A 20,540-nucleotide genomic window follows, 5' to 3' on the forward strand; every position below is an offset into this window, starting at 1 on the left:
CGCATTGCACTGCTTCTGTGCGAGCCATAGAGAGGGACCTGGGATCGCATGTGACACACGGCAAGCGCTCGTAGTCCAGTCTGACGGCCTTGGCCGTAATACGGCATCCCGCTTGATGACGGCTGGCGAGGCCAACGGCGAGGGCATCGCGACCAAAGATCGTCGCCACCGGCTGCCGGTTTGGTGGTTGAATTGCCTGGTCGTGGCTGCAGGCATGCGCAGCTTGTTTGTCAACGTGGTGTGCTCGTGGTGGGCGCATCTCCACCGCACGCTTTCAGTCCCAATGGCCAACAGCCTGAAGAGGCGTTTTCGTCGTCGAACAATGCCCGAGTCAAAGCTTTTCTCTGGTGGTTTCTGTTCTATTTGCGCCTGCAAAAGTCAATGGACGAGGCCCACTTGGCTCTGTCGAGGAACACCTGGGCCATGCCGCCATGTAAGGGGTTGCGAAAAGTGGCTGACGCTCCACCTCAACGAAGAACAAAAGAAAAAAAAGCCGGGCTCTCCACACTCCACTGGGGACGAGACCATCTCCATCTGGGGGCGGGCGGTTTTCTCCTCCAAAATCTGGAGGTGTGCTGCACATCAGCGGCCATCGCGTACCTCCACAGCAGACGAAGATGCGACCATGACTTGGGAGTCTAATTAAGCATACGATGCAGAGTTGTATTGTAGTCAAGTTCCTACCGTGAAGTTCATTACCACTTTACCTGTGTGGTTTTATATGGATCAAGTCTATCTCTTCTCCGCCTTCTCCCAGGAGCAACCGCATCGCCGCTGCTTCCTTCACATCTTCCAGAACCAAACGGCTACCGCTGCCCGGCGCCACCTGCCACAGAAAACAAGCTCAATGCCATCGGCGCCCGTTGCCCTTGCCAATTTTTATTCTGCTGCCTAGACCTAACCTCATCTGTGCTTTTGGGCTGGAGCCAAGCGCCTTCCCATTTGACGCCTCGTGCGCGCCTTGCCCCTTCCTGGCGAGTCTGTGACATCAAAATCCTCCGGCTGTACTTGCCCTACCTGCGTGCTATACCTGCTGGCGCGAGGCTTTAGCCGGGCCGGTACTTGGCAGATACTTGGCAAAGAAGCCGGAGACTAACGGGAGTTGTCCCAACTGCCGTGCAGTGGTGCGGCGACTTGGCGATGCCTCGTGTTAGAGCCTGGTCGAACGGCTCTGTCTCTCGGATATCATCGCAGCTGCCCTCTTTGTACCCTCGCTCGTCCCTCGTCCCTGTTCCCTCCACAATGATCAGGTGCAGGGGCCGCAACCGAAGCCACTCTTGCCTCCACAACCCCAAGCTCAATCCTCCAGATTCTTTCCCCAAACCGGCCAACAGTGGCCTGCTGTGAGGAGACGATCCCGGTCTCTGTCTGGGGCCCCTCAAATTTTTGCAGAATGGCTCCCTGTTCTCGCAAGTCTGGCCGGAGAGATTGGTCGTGGTGGCACAACGGCCTTGGCCATGGGGGCCTGCATGGAATTGCCCGTGGCTGATCCAGGCGTGTCCCGTACGACGGTACGCAGACGAGTATATATCGACGCGGTCTCGCCCATCTTCGGATGAAACCTTTGCTTCATGCAGGGCACAGCGCTTCTTCTCTTTCTCCTTCTTTCTTCCTAGCGGCGGCTGCTTGAACTGGTGTCTCTCCTCCTCGTGTCAGTCTGTGAATCATTGACTCGCCCGCCCACCACGTGGCTACAGCACAATGGCTTCGGACGACAAGATTGCCGCAGACGTGGCCTATCCCGAGCACAATGAGAAGATGTAAGTCAACGCGTCCGACATTGCTGCCGCTCACGTGTCTTGTTCGCCGCGGTTGCGGTTGACTAACACGCTTCTCCTCATAGGGTCCACGTCCACCACGACTCTACTGGCGAAAAGCTTGCTGCTCTGACCGACAACCTCGAAGGCGAGATCCGCAACCCCCTGAAGGGAATCCCTCGAGAGACCCTCTTCGCCAATGTCCGAGATTTCCACCGCTCCAAGGGTCTGCCCAACGACATCCTCCCTCTCCTGGAGAAGGGAGCCCTCGTCGCCCAGAACCCTGCCGGCTTTGAGAGCCTGAACGAGCTGGACGAGGAGGAGAAGCGAGCCTTGAGAGAGGAAGTGACACATCGATGGAAGCACCCGTGGGCTCTCTACTACACCATTGGTCTCAGCTCCATTGCTGCCGCCATTCAAGGTTGGGATCAGGTGAGTGAAGCATCCGAACTGCCTTTCCTATTTCGCTTTCTAACCCGCCTGTAGACTGGCTCCAACGGCGCCAACTTGTCTTTCCCTGAGGCTCTTGGTATTCCGGACAGCGCTGGCTCGTCTTGCGGTCCCGATGCCAACGCCGGCCAATGTGCCACGAACAGCTGGATCATCGGCTTCGTCAACTCTCTGCCTTACATCACAATCTGCTTATTGTATGTTAGCCGTCACCCTTTTCATCGTGGATGCAATGCTTACATCTCCTAGCGCCGGATGGATCTCCGATCCCCTCAACGATTGGATTGGTCGCCGCGGTACCATCTTCCTGGGCGCCATCTTCTCCCTCCTCGCTCCTTTTGGCATGGCCCTCTCCCAGACATGGGGACAACTGGCTGCTTGTCGGTATGTAAAACACGACGACTTTCATGATAGGTCAGCTGCTGACGTCTGCTAGTATGCTCCTCGGTATTGGAATGGGCTTGAAGGAAGTGACTGTCCCCGTCTTCTCCGCCGAAAACGCCCCTCCTTCCATTCGAGGTGGTCTTGTCATGTCTTGGCAAGTGTGGACTGCGTTCGGTATCTTCTTGGGTACTTGTGCCAACCTCGCTGTTGGTAAAGTCGGCGACATTGCTTGGCGCCTCCAGCTTGCGTCTGCATTCATTCCCGCTGTTCCCCTCGTCATCGGCACGTACTTTTGCCCCGAAAGCCCTCGATGGTACATGAAGAAGGGAAAGCACGAGAAGGCCTGGAAATCACTCCTGCGACTTCGAAACAACCCCATTCAGGCCGCCAGAGACCTCTACTACATCCAATGCCTGTTGGACCAGGAGGCGCTTCTTGTGGAAAAGGCCGGCCTCAAGGTGACCAACAACATGTTCACACGCTTCATTGAGCTCTTCACTGTCCCTCGCATCCGCCGCGCCACCTGGGCCTCTGGTATCGTCATGATTGCCCAGCAGATGTGCGGTATCAACATCATCTCCTTCTACTCTAGCACCATTTTCAAGCAGAGCGGCATCTCCGACTACACCGCTCTGTGGGCCAGTTTCGGCTTCGGCATCATCAACTTCTTGTTTGCTTGGCCTGCCGTGTGGACTATTGACACCTTTGGTCGACGAGCCCTTCTTCTCTTTACCTTCCCCAACATGTTCTGGACTCTACTTGGTATGTTACAACCCATATAATTGTTCGATCGTGTGCTAACTTCCACAGCCGCCGGTCTCTGCTATCTCATCGAGCCTGATGTCGTCAACAGCACCCCCAGAATCGCGACCGTCGCTACCTTTGTCTACCTGTTTGCCGCTTTCTACTCACCAGGTACGCTCTTTTCCGACCCTTTACAATGCACAATCATTTACTGACTGATCAACAGGCGAGGGCCCCGTCCCGTTCATGTACTCTGCCGAGGTCTTCCCTCTGTCCCATCGTGAGATTGGCATGTCGTGGGCTGTTGCCACGAACAACTTTTGGGCCTCTGTCCTTTCTCTGACCTTCCCCCGAATGTTGACCGCCATGACCGCCACCGGAGCCTTCAGCTTCTATGCCGGCCTGAACCTGATCGCCCTCGCCCTCATCTTCCTCTTTGTCCCTGAGACGAAGCAGAAGACCCTCGAAGAGCTCGACTACGTCTTTGGTGTTTCGGACCGCCGACACGCGAAATACCAGCTCACCGAGGTGCTGCCGTGGTGGTTCAAGCGCTATGTCTTCTTCCAGAAGACTGGTCCCTGCCCTCAGCTGTACCATGATCAGAATGCGGAGCAGACGGATGCTGGAAGTGCCTAATTTGAAGAATTTTGAGTGCCCTTGAGGGCGTGATGGATGGAGATTGGGTGATATGATACCACTTTCTTTTTGTACCTTGACTGATGCATTATGATGGATGAAAATTATATTACGGATCTATGCTTGGATACATGCGCACATGAAGGGCCTGTGAATATTCTTTTTCGCTTGATCAAATCAGAAGCCTTGGTAGTCGCTGTCTAGATAATATCATGATTTTATGCCCCTGTTGAATCCGCATTGTCACGGCAAGGCATCAGTCATTCGAACTGAATGCCCTTGTTACAGCATACCAGGGAGCAGTCTGAGGGTACTTCCGGGAAGCAAGTCGATACCAAGGCAGCTATGTTGGAATACGTGAGGCATATAGCCAGCAAGTTTAGTGCGCGATCCTGTTGACCTTTGAGGTTGGTGACTGACCGAAGGAGAGGTTATACGCCTGCAACCTTTACGACGACATGCTAGAGCCGCTCGTAAGAATGCTTCCAAGAACAGTATGCTACTACAAATTACCACCTAAATGTAACATTCGTCCTGGGCGAAAAACCTATGCTTGAGGCAGAGTCTGGCAGTAGGTCAAAGGGGCGGCTAGCCAGCACTCAAACTTGGATCCAGCTTCCCAAGTGTATCAAAATCCCGCTCCCTTCTTAAAATTGCATTGGAGTTACGATGGAATGCATGCAGGAGTTTGCCAGTGGCTCTCATAGATTGTTGCTCTCGAATGCGAGAGTGAAAATTGTAAGAGTGGTATCAAGACTCTAAAGGGATCCTTAGGGGACTCGCCGTCATGACTCTCGAGAGACTTGACCGTCAACGAGGACACTTCTGCATCTCGGCGACAAAGGGCGTTGTTTCACGACATCACCTGCTAATAGCTATACGCATCCGATATGTAAAGCTAATGTATGCATTTGTGGTGGTTGAAATGTTTTTCAAGACTATCACTGTGGTTTGCTGTAGCGCGGAGCATTGGACGTCTCTTTGCGCTGACGTCTCACGAGTACCATCACAATGCAGTACTTCCATAAAAACTATCATACTATACGTACGTCAAGATTTAAACAAGGCAGACAGCAGACACTGCTCAAAGAGCAGTGAGAGGCACGCGCAAAAGTCTTTGCACCCCAAGTCTTGGGAGGTGAGCCCTTTTGGAGATGCAATGCAAGTAAGACACGCAACAGGATGGATTACGCCCAAACAAGTATTACTAGAGCTACCGCTCCAAAGCCCGTCCATTTCAACCGCCGGAAAAAGACTATCAGACAGGTCCCGTCCAGAACCATAAGACGTCAAAGAAGGTTAAACATGTTGGGCAGCATAAGCGGTAAGACGGGTTTGTCAGTAGGCAACTTCAATTCTTCAACCTACCGGGAATACATCGTTCGGACGAGACCAATCTAATAAGCTTCCCTAACAAAGCAGATATACGCAGCAAGATTCAGAATTGACTTCTCTGCCGAGAAACTTCGTTCTGACACACTCGGTCAGCGAGAACACGCTTAGATGTCCCGAAAGGGCATCAGAACACAGAGAAGGTTAGCCATCATTCACTGTTCAGCATGAATTCAAAATCGCTCAAAGCCCGTCATCACACGCCCTTTCTAAATGAGAAAATCGCCAATGCCTCAAAGCCACGACGAGTCCACGCGTGCAGCATGACCGCAAGCACTGAGAAGATGAGTGGCGAAACCCACCGCGGCACGGGCATCACCAAAGGGGGCTGATAGCCGACTAATATCTTTACCTGCCCTCGCGTCCTCCGGCCGGGCATTGCCCTCCATTACTTCCGATGAGTCATTCTTACCTGGCCTTGAGATATCAAATCAGTTCCAGATTAGAGAAACATTCATACGTCCAACAAACTCCAACCCCCCGGTGACCATGACCAAGACCCCAGCGGATCTCATCCCCAAAATTGCAAGACCCTTGAGTTCGCGTATATGCAAGCAGCCAGCTGAACAAGAACAAATCCCCCCCCCCCCCCCCCCCCCCTCTCTCCTACCCCTTGCGACAGAACAAGCATTCACGAATAGCAACAGCCCGCAAGCGAAGCCCGCGCGGAACCCAGGGCGCAGAGCGGGCGATTTGGCAGCCCATCATCCTGCTAGTGGCCGCCTTGGTGAGAAGCGGGCGAAAGCTGACAGCTGGAGATGGGAAAATGAGACCCCTGCGCTTTTTTTTCCCACCGTCTGTAGTGCGTGTTTGTTGCTTACGAGTATCATCAGCCACGATGGCTACAGACATGTTCTTGGCCATGCTACTACAAGGTATTTGCTGCTTTTGACCTCGCACGGTTTTTGCTTCCTTTTTGCCGTCCCGTCTTCTTCTGACTGCGTGCATTGCATTGCATAGTACACACCTCTTTTCTTACCTGTTCTCCATGCGAATCTACAGCCTATTTCGTCCACAACAGAGTTGGATAGATCTCATATATCACGAAAATCATATAACATGACGGCTGTGCGAAAGCCTGCCCATCGCATTATATCCGGACAAGGCCCGGAACGGAACGGCCGTTTTTGGTTCACACACACACACGGCAGGGCCCTTGCACGTTTCGCTTCCCGGACGAGCCGCAGACAGACACAAATTGACAAGCCAACTTACGATGTTGGAGCCCATTTCATCCTTTTTGCAGCTGTTGCCCTGTGGACTTCTCCCGCATGGAACTTTGTAGATCGTCCGATGACCGCGCCGTCTGAACCGATCTGGGGGGAAAGGAACGAACGATATGGGGGCCCGGAACATGCGAACAGCTGTCAGTCCCTCGGGCCAGACCGTTGAGTGAGGGGGTGTGTGTGTGTGCAGGCAGACAGGGGCCGAGTTGTTAAATACTAATACTAGCGAACCGTAACTTTGCCATGCATGAGTTCTCGTCTTCACTGTGGAAGTATTTCGATGTGAGTAGATGCCAAACCGATGCTGTATGTATGTATGTATGTATGTATGTATGTATGTATGTATGTACGTACGTATGTATGCTTTGAACGAGGAGCCCAATTGTGCCCACTTCCCCCGTTGCGGACATGAAAAAGAACGATACGCCCCTTGGATGGGACGTACGATACGTTCAGTTTGCCAAGGCGTGGCTGGAATTCCGGCTGGCTTTTAGCTACAAAGGTTAACTCCAAGCGACATGGGAGGAAAAGTCGAATCAGATAACACGCATAGCCCACGATACCCTCAAGACAAGAACCAAAAAAAAAAAGTGTAAGCAAAGTGTAAGCCCCCCCCCCTCACTATACCGGATATCTCAATAAACCCAAACGTTGGTAGGAAGTAGTGTAACACAGCATCGATAGTTGAGGCGGTGGGGGAGTGTGCCGTCCCGTCGGACCACGAAGCGCCCCCCCGTCCAACAGCAAGATACGATACGCATTGAGGGGGGTGGTGGTTTGCTAGTACTACCCATCTCGAGACATTTCTTTTTTGAATAGGTTTTCGCTGCCGAGAAGTCTGACTGTAATACTAAAGGGGAGCCAAGGAAATAGGCATTGCCGACTACCTAGTAGCGAGCAGACTAGAAGTTGCTCGGCCAAAGTATGTTTCTGTATCCCGTCTCTCGAAGTGGTTTTTTTTTTTTTTTTTATAATTCGATGGGAAGACGCGGGCATCAGGCAAAAGACAAGAAAGAAGACACACACAATGGCAGCTCGGCAGCCCGGAATCGGGAAGCTATCGGCCACGGGACGAAGAAGAGGTGAATAAGTTTTGAGCTACGACGGACTACGGCAAGATAGTCTCCAGTCGGGCATCATCTCGGCTCTGCGGTAGTAGTACGTACAGCAATACTCTACTTTTGATATTCACAGTAGGTAGTAATAGGGTATGGAGCTGCAAGCCAGAAGCGACATCGCCTGAACAAGAAAGAAAAAAAAAGAAAAAAAGGAAAACATAAGAAAAGAGGCGTCCGTCCCCGTTTCTCCAGCCTTCCATCCCGCGGGCCTAGACCCGTCGTTGTCCTTTTGCGAGGACCGGGGCTGCGGGCTTTGCAACGGTCGGCGACGGGGTCGGGCGGGCAGTGCCCAAGCAGCAACAAGCGCTGGATATCCGGAGTCTAGAAGCTGGTCCTTTTTTTTTTCTCTCTCTTTGGTACCTACTTTCCCGCCTCGTGATGGGACTGCTGGATCTTGATTGCAGGGGGGGAGGGGAGGCTCAGATGGCAGTTGTTAGCGCAGGTCGAGAATAGTCAGATGGCTCAAGGGAGTGAATAAGAAGAAGGAGAAGAAGAGGAAGAAGAAGCAGAAGAAGAAGAAGAAGAAGAGAAAGCTGACAGCTTGGGAGAGACGCCGTGGTTCTTTTCTTTCTTCTTGTTGGCGTCGGTCCGGCCTCTGAGTCTTTTTGTTGGAGAGACGTGCGTATTATCATCAGATGCATGTTTCATTGTATTGTATGTATCCTGGTCATCCTACACGATCAAAGCATCACAGAGTCGGCAACTATAGCCGCTTTGCAGCAAGTTACGGCCGAGACTCCCTTGGCGAGAAGCAGCCGCGGCAAAAGGAAGAGACAAAAAAAAAGAAAGGCAGCCCGTGTAGAATGAAAAGATCTGGACCATGCGAAAGTGGGATTTCCCATCAGCTCTTGGCTGCAGAATGTACGAAAGTGTGTGTAATATCGTATGCAATGTGGTATGCCTGTATGCATGCAATGCTTTTACGACGACAAAAGTGGAAGAGTCTGGACAAGTCTAGACCTGGGGAGCCTCATGCCTCGATCGGTCTGGCCCGCGGCTCGGCCGGCGCAACCATAGTCGCAAGTTTTCGAGCTAATTGAATAAAAGCGCAACAGTTAGTAACCAGAAGCCAACACAGAGAGAGAGAGGAGATGGCGAATGCGGTGCAATGCATGAATTGGTGCGAGGATCGGTGATTAGGTTAGTAGTAGTACGTAGTAGTAGAAAGTCGCATTTTCAGCGCAGTGCTTGTGGGGACCTTGGGCAGGACGGGGTGGCGATGGCCAGCTGGATGCCAGATGCCGACGAACAGAATCAAACTTGCGGCTTCGATATCGGAGGGCAGTCGATGGGGGGGGAGGAGGCGGACCGGATAGACGGCTTCTTTTATTCGCCTTGACAGCGCTTGAGAATGAGAGTGGCCGTGATGGGCATCTTCTTCCGGGAGCACGAGGTCCAGTGTTTTCTTGATACTGATGATTCTAATACCTACTGGATTGATAGTAGTAGTAGTAGTAGTAGTACGAGTAAAAGTCCAGTAGTGAGTAGGTAATGAGCAGCATGAGCAAAGACCGGTCAATTCGATCCGTGCGGATATGCAGCTAACCCCCTAACTCTCCAAGCACAACCGCCATGCCGCTTTCAACGTCCTCTTGACTTTTCCGTTGGTCACAAGATCCCGAGACAAATGGAAGGTAGCATCGTCGATGAACGCTCGTCCACGTAGCATTAGTACCAGCAGTTGCAGCAGAAGCAGCAGGTAGCAGTAGCAGTAGCATCTGCAGGGCAAACGGGTTTGTTGTTCCAAGAGATTCTGTCTCAGAGATTTTGCAGCCCGCCATGGTCACATTCACGGCACACACACACACACACACACCCATACCTACCTTGCCTTGCCTAGATAATACCAATACCCTACATACTTTACACGCTTTATCAGCAACGCAAAGCAGGTACATGCACACATACCACATACATACATACATACATACATACATGGCAATACGAAGTTGTGCTCAGATTCCAGCAACCACGATCGCGATGCCCTCGATCAACATAGTAGTGGCGAGCCCAGTTTCAACCGGGTCGACCCGCCCTTGTCTTGTCTTGTCTTGTCTTGTCTTATAGATTACCTATCTTGTCCATCTCGTCTGTCATATGCGTGAGCACACACACACACACACACCCGCAAATCATACGTATCGCACCCCTGGTGATGATAAACTGCCCTCTGGGAAAAAAAAAGGATCAAAGAAGTAAATTATTAAGGCAAGGGACCCTTTTTCGATCGTATGCGCAAATCGAGACTTTAGTAGGGGATCTTAACAAAGGGGGGGGGGGGGGGGGGGGGGGTCCCTTGTTGTCCATCTTTTTTTTCCCCCTCCTTGATCGTCGATGGCAAACTGCAGAATTTCCCCCGTTTACTGTATTGGGAAGTGATGGGGGACTTGATAAGAGGCGAAGAGGCGAGACATTTCCGCCCTTTTTTTTTTTTTTTTTTTTTTTTTTTTTTTTTTTTTTTTTTTTGCTTTCCTCTGGTGCGTCGAGGGAGTACTACTATGGCTATGTGGACATGACAACTCTTCAGCTAGGTAGCTACCCGTCAACCCGCGCGGCGCTACGGAGGTATTAAGATTGATTGATAGTCATCTGAGACAGGATGAACAACTGCAGAGGGCATCGATCAAACGTCACGGATGAGCACAAGCACGCATCACTTCCTTTTTATTTCGTTCCTACGTGTACGTACACGCAATGAGATCTTTTTGTCGTCTGTGACGTGAGGCATTAAGCATGTGCTTGTTACCTTATCTTACGTCGTCGTGAGACATGTTTGACACATAAAACTCTCTCACTCTGTGAAGAAAAAAAGAGTACGAATGCATATAGTCGAGTTATGCTAGGGATCGTCCGTGTCTGGAAACACAATGAGAGTCGAAACACGGGCCCCACAAAGCTACCTTTCTCCCGGTATCTGGAAATCGACGATCAGTGCGGAGAATTGGGCTCAAGGGAGGGAGGGAAGAGTGAGAGAGCGCTGGACAAGCTTGGTAAGGCAGCTGATTATTATCGGGGGAGGGGGAAACGGGGCCGCGAGTGTTTGTTATCAGGCAAAGGGACCAGAGGGCTAGCAAGGTCAGCTTCACGAACATCTATTCATACAAGGCAGCATCTCATAATACAAGTGAGAAGGCAACGGCATAGCCGCAATCTTTGTAAAGGAGTCGGTTCCTGGTTCGTTTAATATGGCGGTGACCTGCGCAGATTCGCCTGTGCATCTCATTCCCTGCAAGGCGTGACAAGGCAGCAGCCAGGCCGATTACGACGGGTGAGACACGGACTAGACAGCATGAGAGCAGATATGACTGCAGCCGAGGATGCATGGACAGAAGGGTCATTCATGAATGAGCAGCTCACTGGCGGGCTCCTGGGGGGTCATGGCTAAAGCAAGCATGTCGGGTGTGGCTCGAGACTTTTCGGTCCTTGCAGCAAAGGATGACCGGAAGAAGCTGTTCGTTGCCTGATGACTGAGCCTGCCTGGGATAAATTGGAGAACAAAACTGACGAGTCAATACGGTCGCATGAATGCCCGTGACCAGAGCCGGGCGAGCCACGTCGTACGACGGTTGCTGGGTAGCAGTAGGATGTATATTGGGCCAGCTGGCGGCGATGAGGGAAAACGGAAGCTGTATGTATTACGTCCAGGGTGAAACCGTTTGTAAGATGAAAACTGGACTGCCGATGGAAAAAAAAGGGGGTGGCCAAATGCCACGCACCGGTGCGTCTCGTCAACGTAAGAAACCGAGATAAGGAGGCCGGGCCACTCTGGCTCTAATCAATCAGATGTCTTGGAAACGGCCGGCGTTCAGCCCGCCTCAATTCGCGGCCAGCACACAAGGCTCGAAGCAAGGGAAAACGGGAGACATGAAGCAGACGGAAAACAGGCTTTCGAGCTGGAACATTCTGCCAAGGGCCTGGGGATCGGGAATTTGCAGGGCCATCAAAGGAGCAGCCGATGGCGCTAGCCCGCGTGAGGCCATGGGAGACAGGACGAGGCCAAGCAGCAGCAGCAAAGAGGCGACGCTGATTTGGCGAGGCCTTCTCACGAGGAGAGAGACATGCAGCTCTCCCTTTGCATGTGGTTGGCTGATATGAGCCGCCGGGTTGGTCGATTGATTTGATTGACTGATTAGCTTGGCCTGAAGCAAAACCGGGCAGGCAGGCTGGCTGGCTGGCTGATGACGGGGCCGGTTTCTGTCTTGCAGATACTTGTTGTTGTATCAGAGGCTGGCCGGGACGATAGAAGCCGCCAAGTCATGCAGTAGGACGCCAATCATGGTGACGTGGAGCAGACGTTTTGCGTTCCGTCCGCGGGCCAGCGGGACTGGGGCGATGGCATCAGATTGATGTCCATTCTTTGCCGGGTAGCTTGTCCCGTTGCCTTGTTTCGCTCGATGCCGTGCATCCCAAGGGATGCTGCCCCCCTCCCCTAAGAGGACCATCTGGCCATCTGGCCATCTACCTCGGACGTCTGGCTCCGAGCTCGTGCGCCTGCTCGTACGACTCATACATACAGAACGACCCTTGATGACCTGCAAACGCGCGGCCGGTGATGCAGTTTCCTTCCGGTCAGTCATATGTGCATGATAAGCCCGCCCCAGCCAGTCAGCGCGGCGTCAACGATTCCGATCCGGACGCCTTACATACGGACGGGGTGGAGGGAGGGGGGTCGCTTCTGCTGGAATCCTCGGAGAGTTGGCCCTAGCAATTTGGCTGGGCGAGGATGAGTCATCTTGCGTACGTGGTCTGTCTGTCGCAGTGTGTTTTACCGCAACTGAGACACGCTGTAACTGTCGCAACCAGAGCCCAGGTTTGGCTGGCATGAAGATGGACGAGAGTTGAGTTCAAGGCACAAGGCAGGCACCCAAGCATGCAGCAATGCGAGCAGATGTGCCTCGTAGATGCATATTGCCCCGCTAGTCGAATATCCGCACAAATGCTGTTGGCGCCCACGTGTGTCAAGCCTAGCGCCATCGCGGCCATCTGAAACGCGCGGGCTCTCGAGAGTCCATTTTTCTCCCCCAAACCCCGTTTATTCGTTGCCCCGATGCTTTGAGTGGAGGGACTTGCGAATGCCTCGTTCAGCTGGGCCACAAGCCGGAGCCCGAAGCGCACCGATTCGCTGCCTCATCTTGATTGCGCCTCAAAGCGCGATATCCATTCCTCCAGGCCCTTTCATTTATCCCGGGCTTCTGGAACGTCCTCTTTTTGTTCCTTTTTTTCTTCTCATTCTCTCTCGTTTCCGCATGCAAGAAATAGCTCGTCTGGTTTCCGATTGCCGACGGCGATGGCGATGGCGATGAGCAGAAACATACGCGGTAGTTGTATCCATAGCTACGGTGCCCCGAACGGTGCAAGGGTCGAGAGAAAGGAGGTTTGTTTGCCATCGTGATTGGCGATGCGAATCTGCTGAGGACAGACTCCGCGGCTCGCCGGATGCTTGCCCGACCCGAGATCTCCTGAGAACCGCTGTGCGTCAGCCGCCCTGCTGCTGCTGTTGTCTGTCAAAAACGGACGGGATCCTGCCAGCTGGAATCCCGCGGCAGGCCGTCTGGGCGCCCAGCTTCTGGATCGTACGTCTTGTTCTATTACCTACTGTATTGTGGCTTATTGCTTTCGGCGGAGACGCCGGGCCCCGACTCCGTTCACCGACTCGATTTTTTATTTTTCTCAACTTAAACCACCTTGGTCCGCTCGAGCCTCTGCAAACCGCGCGGCTTTCGGGCATGAATTGTGCGTCTTTACAGTTTCAACTACGCGGCGCTATCCCATTGTAGTGGCGTTTTGCGGCGCATGAGAGAGCGGGAAAAATAAGAAAGAGTCAGAGGTTTTGTCGAGACGGTGAGGAATTCTGTGTCCACAAAAGAGTTGGGCAGCCTCAGCACGGAGCACATTGGGACGGATTGCGCGAGCTGGCAGCGGCGCCTTGTTCCCTTGGATCTCTGGGATAGCCCCGGCTTGAGCTTGTTGTTGTGGCCACAGGGATATGGAGACAGCCTCGCTGGCATGTTCCTGCTCAACCCAAGGCCCGTCCTGGAGCGTTTCAATTTGAGTCGTTTCCGCATCATGAATGAAATGCAGGCTCTGGTGCGTCTCATTCACAGCACTCGAGCATGGAGCGACCCTGCAAGCAATTGGCATTGTGGCCTGTTGGCTGTGGCCTCTCGTACGGTGCCAATGCAGCCTGCTGTGCATTCTTATTTTGGCATCAATATCATGGATGGTGCGTGCAGTAGTAGAGCCATCTTGGCCCGTCCGCGCGTTTTCTGCATGTACAGCCACCGAGAAGGACGACGAGCCTAGTCGTATTATTATTGCAGCACCGCAACGCAGCGCAACACCCCCAAGACACGTCTCGGACCGGGCGGCTCAATAGCTTTGCTTCCTAGAGGAGCTTGGATGTGCTCGAAACAGAAGCTTAGCTGAGTCAATAGCTCATAACGCCGAGACAATGTGATGCATCACCGGGCAGGTACATACATGTAAGCAGCAAGCTGGCGGGAAAGCTCTGGCGATGCTCGGGATTCTACAGTCCAAGCCTTGTTCCTCCTCTTGCATCCAGAATCCTGCCACGACGGGACACTCGGCTGACAGCCCTCTCCCGCTATCGGGCTTAGCGAGTGAGGCGAAGAATGCCATTTTTTTTTGTTTTCTGTTCTTTGCCCCAGGTGTTGTTGACTGCATATGGATAGTACTATGGATGTTTGTTCCCCCTGTCGGATATCCACCGACGAGGGCGGCGATGACAGGTCTGGCAAGCCCACCGCTCTGAGATGTCGGAGAAAACGTGCGGCTTTTGGGCATCGAGATATCGGATGGTTCCCCTGGTCCTTGCCCAAATTACCCGGCAAAAGGACTGCAGAAGGGCAGAATCACGAACTGATTGGATTGGAGTTCGAAGAAGAAGAAAAAAAACTTTCATGGTGGACCGAGGCCATTGGACGGATTGTCTGCGAAAATGCCAGACAAGACCGGGCTCCAGCGCCCACACTTGGTCGCCCCCCCTCTGACTCCCAAGGGAAAAAGTGGCCTGGAGCAGTCTAGCAGACGCCCTGAAATTCTAGTCGCTGCCAGCAGATTCAAGCAGTGAGTGGTAGAAACGGGCAAGGGAACGAATGGTCGCATCCTGCATATGCGCATAACCGCAAGCTTGACCAAGCGTCGAGGCACACGCCCCCCCTTGTTTCCTGGCTGTGCTGGACTGGGCTGCGCACGCCTTTGCCTGGGCCAAGCGGTGCTAAGCCTTCTTCTTGCCCAGCTTTGCATCTATCCCGTATTCGAGCTGAACTGGGCCCCCCCGTCGAGACTGCTTGTTACGTTCATACCGTTTGAGTTTACGAGCGGTACGGGGGATCTGGGCGTGCAAGGGACTTGGACGCTCGAGCTCTGATGCGGACGCCCGAACCTCGTAAACGGTTGGGGCACCTTTTGATGCATGCCGGGGCAGAGAAAGAGGACGAGATGCAAACAAGGAAACGAAAAAAAATAACACCACATCAAGAAGCAGCATAACAGTTGAGAGCGGCATACCGCCCCTCGGACCGCTCCAGCTCGGCTGCAGCAACAGGCCATGCAGGCCTCGCTCGCAACAGAAAGTGACATTTTATGGCTTCATGTTTGATCATTTCTCGATTGCACAAGGTTAGAGCGCACATGCATCAAAGCAACACGACTCTGCCGAGCCCACCCCAATCCCGCAGCAGCCGTCTTGCGCCGTCTCCGTTGCCCGAACAGACCAGAGTCCGGGCATGCAGTTAAGCACAACCTTTTTGCTGCAACACTCGTAAGGTATCTATCTAAGCCCCTGTCCCCTTCTTGTTCCCTTTAGTTGCAACAACTCCATCTCCAAGGGGGGGGTCCAGACGGGCATCGACGATCGGCCCTGCACACCTCCCTGGCGTGGATCGTTCCTTGTTGCCTTGCCTTGTTGGAACCGGAGACCCTATTTTTCTTTCTCTTGTCTTCTCTGCCTTTTTTTTTTTTGCTCTTCCCCTTCTCCAAGCTGGTTCCCTGTTTTTGCACGCCTCCCCTGGGCCAAGACCACGCCCACGCCCACACCCCCCTTCCCTTGCCCATCTGGCCCTACGACACACCTCCTATTGCTAGTACTTTAATCAAGGCCCATCCCTCCTTCGAGAAAGATATCCGCTACACAACTAGGACTGCTCGACATTCAGACAAGTTTCATCCTTTCTCAACTCTCGCTTTCCCACTCTTTCTTCATTCTTGCGATCTACAATAAAGAGGCAAAACGAAAAGAGTTCAACAAACAATCAACACCGCATCCACACGCAACAGCCAACTAACAACCACCGAATCGCCTCCCCCAACTCTTCCTCCACATCCCATCGACGGTTCTCTCTACCCTTGGAAGCCGTCCTTGCAACAACACGTCCACCATCGCCTAGACATCTATCTATCCCAACCAGTCTGAACTTCAGCAAACCCCCAAAAGATGCCCGCTGCCGCCCTCATCGCCAGCCACAACTTCGCCTCCGCCTCCTCTTCCGACTCCGACGTCTCCTCCTCCTCCGTCAGAATGGACGCCAACCCCCGGCCCATTGCCTCCGTGCTGGTGCTGCGCTGCATGCGCTGCGCTCGATCCGCCGAGACGACGACGACGGACGACGCGAGCACCGCCGGCATGGTGCGCATCTCGCACAACCTCTACTACTGCGAGCGGTGCGCCAAGCTCGTCGGATACAAGTAGAGCGTTTTGCCCCTCTTCTCGCCTCTTTTCTGTATCAGCAGCACACGCGCGAATACGGCATCTTTTCTCACCTGCATGAGCGACGCAGCCAGCTTTTTTTTTTTATCTCTTTTGACTGCGTCGTTGTACTTTATATTCTTCCCTTGGGAAGCGAGCAAACGATGCGGCAGCATAAACGAACCCGCCGCATTTCCATGGACCACAGGCGTCGCCCTCTACACACACGACTGGCCAGCCTGGTATTGCTACGCCCCCGAGGACAGCCATCGACGGTATCCGCCGGGTCAACGCATACACTTGATGCTGCCTGCTTTTCTGACAGATCGCAAACGCCGTCACCTGTCAAAAAAAAAAAAAGGCGAGCTCTCACCTGCATCCAGGGAGGATTTTGGCACTCCTTCTGCCTCCTCCGCTGAGGTCAGATGCCCTGCGCCCAAACGGCACAGATGACGCTCTCGAAGCCTGGCATTCTCTCGCTCTCTCTCTCGCTCTCTCACTTGGGCCCTTGCTTCCTTTCTCCTGGATCGACAACTGAGAAAACGGGCGCTGCCTTGTGAGAGTTGCTATCTTTATCCCGCCCCCCCCATGTCCTTCCCGCAACGGGCAGCCCCGCGAGCCCATGCCCAGGAAAGCAATACGGGATTCGTCACCCAGGGCGTCGGCTCGACGGTCAGCACTCTATGCGGCATAGCTCGGGTCGCGCAGCCGTTGGCTCCCATGGGTTGCGAGATCTGTGCAAATGTGCTCAGCCTGGCCGTCCAGTCTCGTCTTCGTCTGGCCCTTGGGGTCGGGCGCGACATGCTCGAGCGCCAACGAGCAACCTGGGCGCCAAAGCAGCGGATGCTACCGAGACGGACGTGGCTCCGGCTTGACCACAGCGTCGCTTTCGCTTCTGCGCGGCGCATGTGCGTGTCCCAACGCGATGCCACTTGACGCTCCCTCGTTCGTGCACTGCGCACATGCGGTGCTACCCGAGCGTCCCTGGGTGCAGAGAGGCAGTCGGCGCATGCACTCACACACGCGCACACACACAAGCACACGCACACGCACGCGCACACACAAGGCGCAGGGCCTCCTCGCTTGCACCGCTCCGTGGCTGGTCTGTCGAGTCTTGTCTGGCTTGCGCTGCACATGGGACGCAGCGCCAGCGCCCTCGCGCCCTCGCCCGCAGGCAAGGGCCTCCAATTGGAGCCTGCGGCATTTCGGCACATCTGGTCGGCGTTGGCCCTTGTGCGACGCTGATTCGACAGGCTTCGTCATTTTGTGACAGGTCGCTTGGGCCGGCCTGTCTGGGGAACTGGGAAGCACGACGGCCTCGACTCGACCTCGGGGGGAACATGCGAAACAGCGCCATCAAGCCTGACTATGAATGACGACCGCCGCGATGATTGATTGTATCATCGACCTTTTTTTTCTCTCGATTTGTTTGTTTTTTTACCCGCTTCATTCCCCCTTGGGTTTGCCGTTTCCCATCAGATACCCTTTGGCCGATCCTTGCAACTGTCGGCGGCCTTTCTCTTCTATTCAGCTCTTTTTCCCCTCGCTTCGGACCCGAAAGACTACCGACGACAAGCGACCAAAGGCCTGGCCCAGAAACGCCGTGTGCGACCAGTTCTGCTGTGCGACAAGGGTCTGCCTTAGTCCCTGGCGCCTCGAAGCAAGGGAAGGAAAAAAAAACAAGAGCATTCGCAAAAAGAGAGAGGAGAAGCGACCAGTGGGTTCCTTACGGGGGGTCCTGTTGGGTCTAGCCCGAGCAGCGCCTTGGCCTCTGCCCTTGGCATGCATCGTGCTGCTTGTCTCTCTCTTCTCTGCTTGGTCCCTTTTTCTTGCTTTCTTTCCGGCACAGCCACTGACGTGTCTATTACTTTTCTGTTGCACCTTGGTATTCAGTTTACACGCATTCTCTCTGCATGGCGCTGCGCGTCTAAGAGTGGCCTTTTCTTTTTCAATTTGGCGCTTTTTTTTTTCTTGGGCTGCATATGGTACGATGGGATGAAACTCGTGGTCTGGTGTCGGGATAACGGATCTCTTTCCTTCTACTTCATTTCTCATTCACTTCCTGTCCTTTGCGCGTGGTTCGCAAATGATTTGTTACCGAGTATTACCTTTTTTCGACCCTTTTCCCTTTGTTTCGCGTTTTTATCTATTTATTTATCTATTCCTGGTTGGGTTGGGAGGCACTTTGTTCAGGAAACACGCGATAGACGATGGGATTTTTGGAACGTTTTGTCTTTACTGGTTATTGGGATAGTATAGTGATACCACCGGCCTTGAGCCTTGCTTTTTCACGTCTTTAGAAATTCACAAATGTCATTATGATTACACACAATTACATGCACGCACGCTTATGATTCATTTTGCTGTGATATTGTGATGCCTTTTCTCCAATCTGGAATATGGAATAGAAATGAGGGTGCAGTCGAGTACTGATGGGAGAGGAAATGGGGAGAAATAGGCGCACTCGTTAGGTGAGGTGGCTTGGGTGCGGGCATGTGGTCTGGATTTGCGTAGCCGCGGCTAGAACCTGTGGGATGATGGATACCTAGGTACTTACCTGCCTAGGTACCTAAGGTGCTGTATGTACTATTGGGTCAGGTCTTGTGTCTATTTCTCGTGAGAGCTTGTTTGCATTGGGGTGTTAGGATGAATCTGAGGTATTAGGCGCTGTCATTTCTTTTGCGCGTCGAGTCGGGTGCGTTTGTGAGTGTAGTGCTTGGCTTGGCTTGGCTTGGCTGCGTTTATAGAGAGGTGTTTATGTGTGTGTTGTGTGTGTGTGTGTGTGTGTATTGTAGGTATCTTTTACTGGATAGACAGGCGAGGCGTGTAGATGAACTGACACACTGATTGACTGACTGATTAACTGATTGACTAGGTTATCTTGGCTGGCTAGGTAGCTAGCTAGTAGGCAGACAAATAGTCAGTCTTTTTTATATGTATTTTTTATTATTACTTTAGCTTTTATTTTAGAGTATTACTATTAGGGCACTATTAGATTGCTATTTAGGCACTAACTAACCTAAATTAGCTTAGATTTTATTTACACTATACTATACTATATAAATATAATGCAGGGCTATAGCACCTTTAAAGTTAATACTAGTAATCTTACTATAGCCTTAAAAATACTAAAACACTAAGATATTATTATTATTATTATTATTATTACTATTATTACTAAAAGCCTTAATTAATTATAATAAAAGCAGTAAGCTTTAAAGCTAATAATTAAGCTGCTTATTAAAATTCTTATCCCTTACTGCTACTACTGCTATTATTATTACTGCTTTAAAAAGCTTCTGCTTATTAAATCCTTTTACTGCTACTATTATAATAATTTAACTTATTTAATAACCTTTATGCCTTCCTTTAAAGCTTTTATTATAATTATAATGCTGCCTTTATAAAAAAGCAGGCTAGGAATTATATAATTATTAATAGTAATAAAATCTTAACTTACTACTCTTTTATTTATAATTATAAAGCCTTATAGCTAAGCTTAAGTGCTAAAGTTAAAAAGTTAATAATAGTAAAGCTTAACTATTTATTTAAACTTATAGCTTTAGCTAAATAAAGCTTTAACTAAAAGTAAAGCTTTAAAGTTTTTAAAGGTTAATATAATTATAATAAGACTAGTAATATATTAGCTTATATAATTTATTACTATTATATAAAGGTATAGAAAAAAGCTAAAAAGTTACTATTTTTTTTAAAAAGCCTTTAATACTTAAAAAATAAAAAATATTATTTATATACTAATTAGTAAAAAAGGCTTATTTTTTTACTTAAAGGATATTTATAATAATTAGCAGGCTATTTATTAGTTAAAGCTTAATAGCCTTACTTTTATATAGCAGTAAATTAAAGTTTTAAAAAAGGAAGGCCTTTACTATATTATTTAGTATTATAATAATAAGCCTAATAAGGTTAAAGTAGTTTTTTAAATATACTTATATTATAAAAAGCAGTAAAAGTAATTTCTAAAAGTCTTAAAAATAAATAATACTTATAAAATAAATAGGTTTAAAATATATTTATTTTAAGTAACTAGTATTATAAATTAGTATTTTATAACTAACTTTACTTTTAGTTTTATAAATAGTAAAAAGTAGCTAACTTATAAATA

General features: G+C 51.3%; 3 protein-coding genes across 3 annotated transcripts; 2 read left to right on the forward strand and 1 right to left on the reverse strand.

The window, feature by feature from the left end:
* The first annotated feature begins 1,605 nt into the window (after positions 1-1,605).
* TRIREDRAFT_50618 (uncharacterized protein) lies at positions 1,606-4,091 on the forward strand. Its single transcript, XM_006967574.1, has 7 exons — positions 1,606-1,760; positions 1,844-2,189; positions 2,244-2,404; positions 2,457-2,591; positions 2,644-3,353; positions 3,402-3,506; positions 3,562-4,091. The coding sequence occupies exons 1-7, from the start codon at positions 1,702-1,704 to the stop codon at positions 3,969-3,971; spliced, it is 1,926 nt and encodes a 641-aa protein (XP_006967636.1). The 5' UTR covers positions 1,606-1,701; the 3' UTR covers positions 3,972-4,091.
* A 12,071-nt stretch (positions 4,092-16,162) lies between these two features.
* TRIREDRAFT_5011 (uncharacterized protein) lies at positions 16,163-16,417 on the forward strand (the record flags this gene model as incomplete). Its single annotated transcript, XM_006967519.1, has 1 exon — positions 16,163-16,417. One exon carries the CDS (start codon positions 16,163-16,165, stop codon positions 16,415-16,417), a length of 255 nt encoding a protein of 84 aa, XP_006967581.1.
* A 678-nt stretch (positions 16,418-17,095) lies between these two features.
* On the reverse strand, positions 17,096-17,677 carry TRIREDRAFT_110007 (uncharacterized protein; the record flags this gene model as incomplete). Its single annotated transcript, XM_006967645.1, has 2 exons — positions 17,096-17,238; positions 17,434-17,677. The coding sequence occupies 2 exons, from the start codon at positions 17,675-17,677 to the stop codon at positions 17,096-17,098; spliced, it is 387 nt and encodes a 128-aa protein (XP_006967707.1).
* Positions 17,678-20,540: the final 2,863 nt, after the last annotated feature.

The sequence above is a fragment of the Trichoderma reesei genome, assembly GCF_000167675.1.
Source record: "Trichoderma reesei QM6a unplaced genomic scaffold TRIREscaffold_18, whole genome shotgun sequence".
Lineage (NCBI taxonomy): Eukaryota > Fungi > Ascomycota > Sordariomycetes > Hypocreales > Hypocreaceae > Trichoderma > Trichoderma reesei.